The 13,596-nt window shown below is 50.3% G+C and overlaps 1 protein-coding gene across 1 annotated transcript in view; it reads right to left on the bottom strand.

The window, feature by feature from the left end:
* Positions 1–12,369, bottom strand: part of LOC140410684 (protein PML-like) — a 67,893-nt gene extending 55,524 nt beyond the window's left edge. The window contains exons 1-2 of the mRNA XM_072499088.1: positions 12,214–12,369; positions 1,916–2,412 (exon numbers count right to left, since the gene is read on the bottom strand). Of these exons, the coding sequence (XP_072355189.1) occupies positions 1,916–2,409 (494 nt within the window). The 5' untranslated portion in view covers positions 2,410–2,412; positions 12,214–12,369. The remainder of the gene's footprint in view (positions 1–1,915; positions 2,413–12,213) is intronic.
* Positions 12,370–13,596: the final 1,227 nt, after the last annotated feature.

The following is a 13,596-nucleotide window of genomic DNA, read 5'->3' as shown; positions in this document are numbered from 1 at the left end:
GTGACTCCCTAACACCCACACTCTCTGAGTGAGAGTCAGAGTGACTCTCTAACACCCACACACTCCGAGTCAGGGTCAGAGTGACTCCCTAACACCCACACACTCCGGGTGAAGGTCAGTGTGATTCCCTAACACCCACACTCTCTGAGTGAGAGTCAGAGTGACTCCCTCACACCCACACTCTCCGAGTGAAGGTCAGTGTGACTCCCGAACACCCATACTCTCTGAGTGAGAGTCAGAGTGACTCCCTATCACCCACACTCTCTGAGTGAGGGTCAGAGTGACTCCCTAACACCCACACTCTCCGAGTGAACGTCAGAGTGACTCCCGAACACCCAAACTCTCTGAGTGAGAGTCAGAGTGACTCCCTAACACACACACTCTCTAAGTGAGAGTCAGAGTGACTCCCTATCACCCACACTCTCTGAGTGAGAGTCAGAGTGACTCCCGAACACCCAAACTCTCCGAGTGAAGGTCAGAGTGACTCCCTACCACCCACTCTCGCTGAGTGAGAGTCAGAGTGACTCCCTAACACCCACACTCTCTGAGTGAGAGTCAGAGTGACTCCCGAACACCCACACTCTCTGAGTGAGAGTCAGAGTGACTCTCTAACACCCACACACTCCGAGTGAGAGTCAGAGTGACTCCCTAACACCCACACTCTCTGAGTGAGAGTCAGAGTGACTCTCTAACACCCACACACTCCGAGTCAGGGTCAGAGTGACTCCCTAACACCCACACACTCCGGGTGAAGGTCAGTGTGATTCCCTAACACCCACACTCTCTGAGTGAGAGTCAGAGTGACTCCCTCACACCCACACTCTCCGAGTGAAGGTCAGTGTGACTCCCTAACACCCACACTCTGTGAGTGAAGGTCAGGGTGACTCCCTCACACCCACACTCTCTGAGTGAGAGTCAGAGTGACTCCCTCACACCCACACTCTCTGAGTGAGAGTCAGAGTGACTCCCTAACACCCACACTCACCGAGTGAAGGTCAGAGTGACTCCCGAACACCCACACTCTCTGAGTGAGAGTCAGAGTGACTCCCTATCACCCACACTCTCTGAGTGAGAGTCAGAGTGACTCCCGAACACCCAAACTCTCCGAGTGAAGGTCAGAGTGACTCCCTACCACCCACTCTCGCTGAGTGAGAGTCAGAGTGACTCCCTAACACCCACACTCTCTGAGTGAGAGTCAGAGTGACTCCCTCACACCCACACTCTCTGAGTGAGAGTCAGAGTGACTCTCTAACACCCACACACTCCGAGTGAGAGTCAGAGTGACTCCCTAACACCCACACTCTCTGAGTGAGAGTCAGAGTGACTCTCTAACACCCACACACTCCGAGTCAGGGTCAGAGTGACTCCCTAACACCCACACACTCCGGGTGAAGGTCAGTGTGATTCCCTAACACCCACACTCTCTGAGTGAGAGTCAGAGTGACTCCCTCACACCCACACTCTCCGAGTGAAGGTCAGTGTGACTCCCTAACACCCACACTCTGTGAGTGAAGGTCAGGGTGACTCCCTCACACCCACACTCTCTGAGTGAGAGTCAGAGTGACTCCCTCACACCCACACTCTCTGAGTGAGAGTCAGAGTGACTCCCTAACACCCACACTCACCGAGTGAAGGTCAGATTGACTCCCGAACACCCACACTCACCGAGTGAAGGTCAGATTGACTCCCGAACACCCAAACCCTCTGAGTGAGAGTCAGAGTGACTCCCTATCACCCACACTCTCTGAGTGAGAGTCAGAGTGACTCCCTCACACCCACACTCTCCGAGTGAGAGTCAGAGTGACTCCCTAACACACACTCTCTGAGTGAAGGTCAATGAGACAAAAGCATGGAGAAGATAATAAAATAACCTTTAAAGGAAACATTGAGGCCATCCTTCAAGAAGCAGTATTACCTGAGTTGCTGGTCATCATGAGTACTGCAAAATAGATGCTTTGGTCTTCTAAGGATCTTCAAGAACTCATCAGAATCCAATTTCCTCAATGTGCCCAAGGTCTGAACATACTTCTTATGATCCGTCATTAGCACCTGATGTGTATGGAGGCACTTTGTACACAGGAGCTTATCACACTCCAAGCACATGAACTCAGGAGTAGCACTGTCCTCACAGGAGACACAGCACAACTCATTGCTTGCCAGGATTTGCTGCTGTTTTTTCACTTTTTCCTGTAAATTTGCCGCAAATACGTTGTCCGGCAGGGAATTGAGATCTCCATTGGTCATCATCCCACAAATGGGACATTCGACACCTTTCCCGTGATATTCTTTCTGTACACAACCTTCACAAAAGGTGTGAAGACATAGGAGCAGCTTTGGTTTTGTGACCGGCTGGTTGCAAATCAAACACTGAAAATATTCCTCCACTTTAAGTTCTGATCCAGTTGCCATAATCTGAAACAAGAAATAACCTCGTAAAACAAATCTATGTTTAAAGATTTGTGGCCTGTGACATGGCTGGTTCAGGGGCTGGTTTAGAACAGGGCTAAATCACTGGCTTTGAAAGCAGACCAAGGCAGGCCAGCAGCACGGTTCAATTCCTGTACCGGCCTCCCCGAACAGGTGCCGGAATGTGGCGACTAGGGGCTTTTCATTTGAAGCCTACTTGTAACAATAAGCGATTTTCATTTCATTTTCAGTTCATTACACTAATAGCTAGTCAGAGAATAATGTGCTATTGGAAAGAGGACCAGTTTGGGGATTATCAGGACCTAGGAACAAATTAAAGAACAGGTCCTCAAGGATTATAATCTCTGGATTACTGCCCGAGCCACGTGCAAATTGGTATAGGAATGAGAAAACTGGGAAATAAACACGTGGCTAAAGGAGTGGTGCGGGAAGAGAGGATCCATTTCATGGGGCACTAGCCCAGTATAGGGTCGGGAGGAATCTGTACTGTTGGGACGGTCTCCACCTGAACCGATTTGGGACCAATGTTCTAGCGGAAAGGATAAACAGGGTGGTCACAAGAACTTTAAACCAGCAAATTTGGGGGGGGGGGGGGGAATGGCAACCAGAGCAGCAGGTCATCATATGAGGAGAAGGTAGAGGTTAAAGAATGAACAGACAGGGCCAGTCTAACGACTATGGAGGGGTAAGAAAACATTAAAAATGTAAATGTAAGGTGACTGGGGAATGAAAGTTGGGAATGAGGCTGAGTGTTATCAGAGATTGAAGGAGATCAGAATGTGTGAAAAGTGTAGTGCACAATAAAATTCTGCAAGAGAAAGACAAATCAGTAAGACATATTTAAAAACCTTGTACCTAAATGCATGCAGTATTCAGAATAAGGGCTGATGGCACAAATAGAGACAAATGGGTATGACTTTGTGGGGATCACTGAAACACGGTTGCAGGAGGACCGGGACTGGGAGGTAAATGTCAAGGGTAATCAGTATTCCAAAAGGAAGGGCAGAATGGAACAGAAGGTGAAGTTGTTTTATTGGTTAAAGATTACATCAAGGGAAGACTTCCGGGTGCGGCGATGACCAGCTAAGTCGCACGTTTCGGCACCTCCTGTTGAAACGGACTTTTGGGCTCTTATTAAGAGCCCCAACGGCAATTTTTAACGGCCAAAATCATTGTGCGGTGAGATAGGAGGGAATCCCCCCGTATAAATATGGATAAAGGAGGGGATAGCGGCCGGATTGCAGTGGAGCCACTGGAGCAGCGGCAAGGAAGGGAAGCTCAAAGCAAGATGGCGTTGGAAGGTGGCTGTTCGGTATGGGGCCCAGAGCAACAAGAGTTCCTGCAGCGCTGTGTGGAAGAGCTGAAGAAGGAGGTGTTGGCCCCGATGCTACAGGCAATTGAAGGGCTAAAGGAGGCGCAGCGGACCCAGGAGTTGGAGCTTCGGGTCGTGAAGGCAAAGGCTGCGGAGAATGAGGATGAAATACAGGGCCTGGTGGTAAGACAGAGACGCACGAGGCACAGCACAAAAGGTGTGTGGAGAGGTTGGAAGCCCTGGAGAATAACTCGAGGAGGAAGAATTTAAGAGTCTTGGGTCTTCCCGAAGGCATAGAGGGGGCAGACGTCGGGGCATATGTGAGCACGATGCTTCACTCGCTAATGGAATCGGAGGCCCCGATGGGCCCTTTGGAGGTGGAGGGAGCTTACCGAGTTCTGGCGCGAAGACCAAAGGCAGGAGAAATACCTCGAGCCATAGTGGTGAGGTTTCACCGCTACAATGACAGAGAGATGGTTCTAAGATGGGCGAAGAAAACTCGGAGCTGCAGGTGGGAGAACGCGGTGATCCGCGTGTACCAGGATTGGAGTGCGGAGGTGGCGAGAAGGAGGGCAAGTTTCAACCGGGCCAAGGCGGTGCTCCATAAAAAGAAGGTTAAATTTGGAATGTTGCAGCCGGCGAGACTGTGGGTCACACATCAAGGGAAGCACCACTACTTTGAGACGGCAGAAGAGGCGTGGACATTCATTGTGGACGAGAAGCTGGAATAGTCTGGCGAGAGAAAAAGCTTCTGTAATAAAGTGGTGGGGTGATTATGTGGGACGAGGAAGGGAAAGGGGGGGGGGGGAATTTTTTCAATTTAGTAACTTTTCTCTTTTCCCCTCGTGGGGGGTGGGGGGAGTATGGGGAACTGTGGGCGCCGGTGGGAAGGAAAGGGGGAGGAGAAGGGAACTGCGCCATCAGGGACGGGGCCGAGTGGGAAACGCGGGCTTTGCTCCCGCGCTATGGTAATTGTGGCGGGAACGGGGACGCAGGAAGGAGGGGGCCTCGCACAATGAGGGGCCGAGGACAAACGGGGGAAGCCGAGGTCAGCCAGAGTTTGCTGACTTCTGGGAGCAATATGGGGGGTGCAACTACGCTAGAAAGGGATCTAGTTGGGGGGGGGGGAGTTAACTGGGTTGCTGCTGCTAAGGGGAAGGGGGAGCTGTTATGGGGCGGGGTGGTCGGGACGGGAGAGCACCGTCGGTGGGATATACGGGTACGTGGGAACCGGGTGAGGAGCTGGGTTCGAAAAGGGGATGGCTAATCGACATGGGGGGGGGGGTAAAGAGCCCCCCAACCCGGCTGATCACGTGCAACGTGAGAGGGCTGAATGGGCCGATTAAAAGGGCACGGGTACTCGCACACCTAAAGAACTTAAAGGCAGGCGTGGTCATGTTGCAGGAGACGCACTTGCAACTGGTAGATCAGGTCAGACTACGTAAAGGATGGGTGGGGCAGGTGTTCCATTCGGGCTTAGATGCGAAGAATAGGGGGGTGGCTATCTTAGTGGGGAAACGGGTACAGTTTGAGGCAAAGACCATAGTGGCGGACAGTGGGGGTAGATATGTGATGGTGAGTGGCAGATTGCAAGGGGAGGCGGTGGTTCTGGTGAACGTCTACGCCCCGAACTGGGATGATGCAAACTTCATTAAGAGCATGCTGGGGCGTATCCCGGACCTGGAGGCGGGAAAGCTGGTAATGGGGGGAGACTTCAATACGGTGCTTGATCCAAGGCTGGACCGGTCTAAGTCTAAGACCGGGAGGAGGCTGGCAGCGGCCAAGGTGCTTAAGGACTTCATGGAGCAGATGGGAGGGGTAGACCCCTGGAGATTTATTAGGCCTAGGAGTAAGGAGTTTTCATTTTTCCCCCATGTTCACAAGGTGTATTCATGGATAGACTTTTTTGTCCTGGGAAGGGCACTGATTCTGAAGGTGACAGGGACGGAGTACATGGCCATAGCCATTTCGGACCACGCTCCACATTGGGTAGATCTGGAGATAGGAGAGGAAAAGGAACAGCACCCACTCTGGAGATTGGATATGGGGATGTTGGCGGATGAGGGGGTATGTCTAAGGGTGAGGGGGTGTATCAAAAGGTACCTGGAGCTTAATGATAACGGAGAGGTCCAGGTGGGAGTGGTCTGGGAGGCGTTGAAGGCAGTGGTTAGAGGGAAACTGATATCCATAAGGGCACATAAAGGGAAGCAAGAGGGTAAAGAAAGGGAGCGATTGCTGAAAGAACTTTTGAGGGTGGACAGGCAATATGCAGAGGCTCCGGAGGAGGGACTGTACAGGGAAAGACAAAGGCTACATATGGAATTTGACCTGCTGACCACGGGCAAGGCAGAAGCACAGTGGAGGAGGGCACAGGGAGTACAATATGAGTATGGAGAGAAGGCGAGCCGGTTACTGGCCCAACAACTGAGGAAGAGGGGAGCGGCGAGGGAGATAGGTGGGGTGAGGGATGAGGAAGGTGAGATGGAACGGGGAGCGGAGAGGGTGAACGGGGTGTTTAAGGCATTCTACGAGAGGCTGTATAAGGCTCAGCCCCCGGAAGGGAAGGAGGGAATGATGCATTTCCTAGATCGGCTGGAATTCCCGAAGGTGGAGGAGCAGGAGAGGGCGGGACTGGGAGCACGGATTGAGGTGGAGGAGGAGGTGGTAAAGGGGATTGGGAGCATGCAGGCGGGGAAGGCCCCGGGACCAGATGGGTTCCCGGTGGAATTTTATAGGAAATACTTGGACCTACTGGCCCCGCTTTTGACGAGAACCTTTAATGAGGCCAGGGAAAGGGGGAAGTTGCCCCCGACTATGTCGGAGGCGACGATATCGTTACTCTTAAAGAAGGAAAAAGACCCGCTGCAGTGCGGGTCTTACAGGCCTATTTCCCTCCTGAATGTGGATGCTAAGCTCCTGGCCAAGGTGATGGCGACAAGGATAGAGGATTGTGTCCCGGGGGTGGTCCACGAGGATCAAACTGGGTTCGTTAAGGGGAAACAGCTGAACACGAATATACGGAGGCTGCTAGGGGTAATGATGATGCCCCCGCCGGAGGGGGAGGCGGAGATAGTGGTGGCGATGGACGCTGAGAAAGCATTTGACAGAGTGGAGTGGGGCTACTTATGGGAAGTGTTGAGGAGATTTGGTTTTGGAGAGGGGTTTATTGGATGGGTACAGCTGCTGTATAGGGCCCCGGTGGCAAGTGTGATCACGAACAGGCAGAGGTCCGACTACTTCCGTCTTTATAGAGGGACAAGACAGGGGTGTCTCCTGTCCCCGTTACTGTTTGCATTGGCAATTGAGCCGCTGGCCATAGCACTGAGGGGCTCTAGGAAGTGGAGGGGAGTACTCATGGGAGGAGAAGAACACCGGGTATCATTATATGCAGATGATCTATTGCTGTATGTTGCGGACCCAGTGGAGGGGATGCCTGAGATAATGCGGACACTCAGGGAGTTTGGGGAATTTTCAGGGTACAAATTGAATATGGGGAAGAGTGAGTTGTTCGTGGTGCATCCGGGGGAGCAGAGCAGGGGAATAGATGATTTACCGCTGAGGAGGGTAATAAGAGATTTCCGGTACTTAGGGATCCAGATAGCCAGGAGCTGGGGAACCCTACATAGGCTTAATTTAACACGATTGGTGGAACAGATGGAGAAGGATTTTAAGAGATGGGACATGGTGTCCCTGTCACTGGTGGGTAGGGTGCAGGCGGTCAAAATGGTAGTCCTCCCGAGATTTCTTTTTGTGTTCCAGTGCCTCCCGGTGATGGTTACGAGGGCTTTGTGTGGGCTGGGAAGACCCCGAGAGTGAGGAGGGTTTTTTTGCAGCGTAGCAGGGATAGGGGGGGGGACTGGCACTGCCGAGCCTAAGTGATTATTATTGGGCCGCCAATATCTCAATGGTGTGTAAGTGGATGGGAGACTGGAAATGGCGTCCTGTAAAGGAACCAGCCTACAAGCATTGGCGACGGTGCCGTTGCCGTTCTCCCCGAAGAAATACACCACAGGTCCAGTGGTGGTGGCAACGCTGAAAATTTGGGGGCAGTGGAGACGGCATAAGGGAACGGCGGGTGCCTCAGTGCGGTCCCCGATAAGGAATAATCATAGGTTTGTCCCGGGGAGAATAGATGGGGGATTTAGAACATGGCAGAGAGCAGGGATTGTGCAACTGAGGGATCTGTTCCTAGACGGGACGTTTGCGAGTCTGGGAGCGCTGACGGAAAAATACGGGTTGCCCCAGGGGAATGCATTTCGGTACATGCAACTGAGGGCTTTTGCGAGGCAACAGGTGAGGGAATTTCCGCAGCTCCCGACGCAGGAGATTCAGGATAGAGTGATTTCGGGGACATGGGTGGGGGATGGTAGGGTGTCAGATATATACAGGGAAATGAGAGACGAGGGGGAGATCATGGTGGATGAGCTGAAGGGGAAATGGGAAGAAGAGCTGGGGGAAGAGATCGAAGAGGGGCTGTGGGCAGATGCCCTACGCAGGGTAAACTCTTCGTCCTCGTGTGTCAGGCTTAGCCTGATACAATTCAAGGTCTTGCACAGGGCGCACATGACCGGAGCAAGGCTCAGTAAATGTTTCGGGGTAGAGGATAGGTGCGGGAGATGTGCGAGAAGCCCAGCGAACCACACCCACATGTTTTGGTCATGCTCGGCACTGCATGGGTTCTGGGTGGGGGTGGCAAATGTGCTTTCGAAGGTGGTGGGGGTCTGGGTCGAGCCAAGCTGGGGGTTGGCTATATTCGGGGTTGCAGAAGAGCCGGGAGTGCAGGAGGCGAGAGAGGCTGATGTTTTGGCCTTTGCGTCCCTAGTAGCCCGGCGAAGGATATTGGTAATGTGGAAGGAAGCTAAACCCCCAGACGTGGAGGCCTGGATAAATGACGTGGCAGGGTTTATAAAACTAGAACGGATAAAGTTTGCACTAAGAGGTTCGGCTCAAGGGTTCACCAGGCGGTGGCAACCGTTCATTGACTATCTCGCAGAACGATAAAGGAACTGGGAAAGTAGCAGCAGCAACCCGGGGGGGGGGGGTTTTGTCTGGATATTTTTACTTGGATATGTATATTGGCTTGTTTGACTTTATTATTTGGGAGAGTTAATATTTTGTTCTGGCAGTTGCCATTTAGTTTATATATTATTTATTTATTTATTTGTTTAAAAAACGGTCACTATTATTTATATTGTTTTATTGTTGTAAAAAGGGAAAAGGTTTTGTACTGTTTGTTTGGCCGGAAAAAAATTTGAATAAAATATATTTTTAAAAAGATTACATCAAGGCTGCATTAAGAAATGATATTGGCACTAAGGACCAAGATGTTGAATCAACAAGGGTGGAAATAAAAACAAGGGGAAAAACTCCTTGCTAGGAGTAATTTACAGCAATACTTCCAAAGCAAGAAATAATGAGGGCTTGTGAGAAAGGCACAACGGTAATCATGGGTGATTATACCATGCATATTCACTGGATTAATCAAATTGGCAAGGGTAGCCTCGATTGAGATTTCATAGAGTGCATGAGGGATTGTTTCTTAGAGCAATATGTAATGGAGCCAACCAGGGAGCTGGTTATTTTAGATTTAGTATTACGTAACAAAGAAGGGTTGATAAATAGTCTTGACATTGAGGATCCTCTTGGGGGGAGTGATCACAGCATGCTAGAATTTCAAATTCACATTGAGCAAGAGAGGACAGAGCATGGTTTTATTTTTAAAATAAATTTAGAGTACCCAATTCATTTTTTCCAATTAAGGGGCAATTTAGCGTAGCCAATCCACCTATCCTGCACATCTCTGGGTTGTGAGGGTGAAACCCATGCAAGCACAAGGAGAATGTGTAAACTCCACATGGACAATGACCCAGAGCCAGAATCGAACCTGGGACCTCAGCACCGTGAGGCAGCAGTGCTCATAATTGAGGGTCGGACAGTTGAGGAACAATGACAGATGTTCAGGGAAATATTAAACACCTCTCGATTAAAGTATATTTCTGAGAGGAAGAGGAATTGTAAAAAGGAAAAAGATGTTCCATGGCAAACAAGGCAGTCATGGAGGACATAAAGGCAAAAATTAGGGCATACCATACTGCAAAAGCTAGTGGTAAGCTGGACGATTGTGAGAACATTAGGGGTCAGCAAAAAGCTACTAAAAATAGAATCAAAAAGGCTAAGATGAAATATGAAAGGACACCAAGAGCTTTGATAAGTATATAAAGAGGAAGTGAATAGCTAAAGTAAATGTTGGCCCTTTAGAGGACAATACTGGCAAGGTAATAATGGCGGAGGCACTGAACCAATATTTTTTTTATCATAGAATTTACAGTGCAAAAGGAGGCCATTCGGCCCATCGAGTCTGCACCGGCTCTTGGAAAGAGCACCCTACCCAAGGTCCACACCGCCACCCTATCCCCATAACCCAGTAACCCCACCCAACACTTAAGGGCAATTTTGGACACTAAGGGCAATTTTAGCATGGCCAATCCACCTAACCTGCACATCTTTGGACTGTGAGAGGAAACCGGAGCACCCGGGGGAAACCCACGCACACACGGGGAGGATGTGCAGACTCCGCACAGACAGTGACCCAAGCCGGAATCAAACCTGGGACCCTGGAGCTGTGAAGCAATTGTGCTATCCACAATGCTACCGTGCTGCCCTAGATCTCTGTCTTCACGGTAGAGGAGGATAATAAAAATGTTCCAAGAACTTCAGTTAATGCAAAGGAACTTAGTGCAATACCCATCACTAGGGAGAGGGTATTGAATAAACTAATGGGACTAGAGGCAGATAAGTCTCCGGGACCTGATGGCCTGCAACCTAGGGTATTAAAGGAGGTGGCAGCAGAGATAGTGGATGCATTGGTTATGATATTTCAAAATTCACTGGATTCTGGAAAGGCCCAGGTGGACTGGAAACACACTAATGTAACTCCTTATTCAAAAAGGGAGAAAGGCAAAATGTAGGAAACCAGTTAGCTTGACCTCTGTTGTGCGGAAGTAGCTGGGTCAATCATTAAGGAGGAGATGACTGAACATTAGAAAAGACAAAGTACAATCCACCATTGTCAGCATAGTTTTATGAAGGGTAAGTCATGCTTGAGAAACTTGCTTGAGTTCTTTGAGGACATAGATTTGGCAGGTTTGTGATTGACACTCAGGAGGCTGACAAGCTGCAGCGGCATATACATACTTCACTTCCCTCACACACCATCCCAGCCAACAAGACGGCAGCGAGGCACCCCATTTCACGGACACTGAGCTCGAGACCCTGCTAGACTAGTGGAGGAGAGGCGGGCGACTCTGTGCGTCGGCCCGGGAAGGAGGCTGCCAGCCGTTCGGCGTGCCTGGACCGAGATGGTCAGCGCCATGGGCAATCCAGCTGCGCGGGAAGAAACTGCACAACTTCCTCAGGGCGGCCAGGGTGAATAGGCAGCACTGTGCCCCTGGCACCAACCCCCGTCCCACAAACCCGTAACCCCACCCACACCCGGAGGGCAGACAAACCCCCAACCTGCACCACATGCTGGCACCCATCTGGCCCCCATGGCCGGGTGCCCTGACCACTGAAGCCACCAGCTACCTACTCACTTACCGTTAGCTGCCAGATTTATCAAGGCCTGGAAAATTTGGCCAGCGAGGGCTAAGTTTAAACCATGGAATTATTCCACCACAGAAGGGGTCCATTTGGCCTACTGTCTCTGTGCCAACTCTCTCCACCAATTCCCCATAATACTTGTTAATTATGGGGACATAGAACATAAGAATTATAAGAAATAGGCTGTGAGTACGCCATTCATCCCATCAGGCCTGCTCCATAAGATCATGGCTGATCTGAAGTGGCCTTAACTCCATTTTCCTTCCTGAACCCCACAGCCCTTGACTCACTGGCAAAAATCTGTCCAATTCAGCTTTGAATATATTCAATAACCCAGCCTTAATTTCTTGCTAGGAGAGAATTCCTAAGACTAACGACCCTCTGAGAAGAAATTCCTCTTCATCTCTGTTTTAAAGAGGAAACCCCTGACCTTGAAACAGCCCCTCAGTCTAAACGTCTCCACGTGAAGAAATATGTCAGTATCTACTCTGTCAAGCCACCCTCGGAATCTTTTATGTTTCAATAAGATCTCATCTCACTCTACTGAACTCCCATGAATGTAGGCCCGACCGTTCAACGTTTCTTCATATGAGACATGCAGCTTAGTTAGAATATATAAATTGCCGAACTGCTTCCTGTGAGTGATTTGGCCAACAGCTAAATCCAGAAGCGACTGGCATTCCCAATCAGATTTTTAACACTTGAACATCCCACCCCAAACCCCCCAAAAACTCTCCTGTCCGTCTTTCTGCAATGGAAAGGATTCTCAATCGGCAGTGTGGCTGCTTCTGTGTTTGAAAAGGTGCCCTGATCTCTCAGATCTCTGAAGCAGTGCCCAGACAAACCCAGAGCGCTATTTAGCTGGGAATACTTGCAGTTGGATTAGTGGCTGACGGTCCCTGCGACTGTTCCTCGCTGCAGCCCGGAGAAGTGAAACTTAGCTGGGTGAAACTAGACAAGGGGTAGGACTCGGTGACTGTACAGAAAACTGGCTGCTGATTGGCACAGCCCACTGTGCGCCTGACCAGGGCCCAATCCTGTAAATCGCAAAGCAAACAAAGCATTAGATTCAGTGGCAGTTGTGGATGAGTTTCACTTTCCGATATTAATAAAGGGGGAGGGGGAGTGTGATACACCCTGAAACTGTAATGCAGGCAGAATGAAGGGACGTATTATTTTTATTTATTTTCAGGATAGGTGCACGACTGGCAAGTGAATTCAAAGCTCCAAGTTCTCACAGTAGGATTTGAATTAATTAATGATCTCTGATGAGCTCTCTCAGACCTCCGTTTTGCAGGTTCATTGTCATACCAACAACGCTACTGTCCGCCGTTGGACTAGGATTCACTGAGTAAAGCAGTCCCGGAGACGTATTTTCTTGTGAAGGATACACTGCCGACCACATCCAGCACTGGCACTGGGCTGTCTGAGGTTTAACTTGAAACAGCACTGATCATTTATTCTGCAGGCCCCTTCCAAGGTACTCGGGCGATACAGGAGGTTTCCCCTCACAGCTCAGGAAGGTAACCTATACCCACACCTCCCACCCCCACGATCCAGCCATCTCTCCTGACCACAACTTACTTCCCTACAAACGCTCCCCACCTCCAATCTTGGCTGCCCCCTGTGCTCTCTCCCGACAGACACCCCTGCGATCTCTCTGACTCCCTGCCTTATCGAAATTCCCATCATTCTGGAATTCCTGTCCAGAACTTCTACCTCTTGTCATAATATCCACGCATGTATATAATGAGATGCAGACAGGCAGTGATTGACACACAGGATGACCAGTAAGCACACAGCACAGTGCAGTCAATCACCAGACAGGACACTCCCACTATAAAGCCAGAGGGCACTAGGTTTCCCGCTCTCTCTGGACCCAGCCACTGAGACAGAGTCCACGAGCTAGCAAGTGCAAACACCATGCGGTAGCTAGTAAGTCTGGTCAGGCTACTACAAGGTCTCCAGTCAGTTCAGTATAGTGTTGACCCACAGCTGAATATGTATATCAGTTCTATCATTGAATAAAACAGTGTTGGATCTTCTCCGGTGTTTCTAGCGTCTGTTTCTAGCTTCCCTGCATCTAGTGCAGTCCACATCGAACCTACCTGCCCAACCTGTCATGGTACCAGAGTGATACTGATCTTGATGGACCTACCTCGAGTGAATCAGCATTGACCAGCAAGCAGCCATCCGGTGAAATGGAAAATATCCAGCCTCCTCCGCATCTCTGGCAGCCTCGGCGCCAATTGAAAAAT

Source organism: Scyliorhinus torazame, chromosome 1, assembly GCF_047496885.1.
Source record: "Scyliorhinus torazame isolate Kashiwa2021f chromosome 1, sScyTor2.1, whole genome shotgun sequence".
NCBI lineage: Eukaryota > Metazoa > Chordata > Chondrichthyes > Carcharhiniformes > Scyliorhinidae > Scyliorhinus > Scyliorhinus torazame.
Note: the sequence above shows the minus strand (reverse complement) of the source record. Positions and strands in the feature narration are given on the sequence as shown.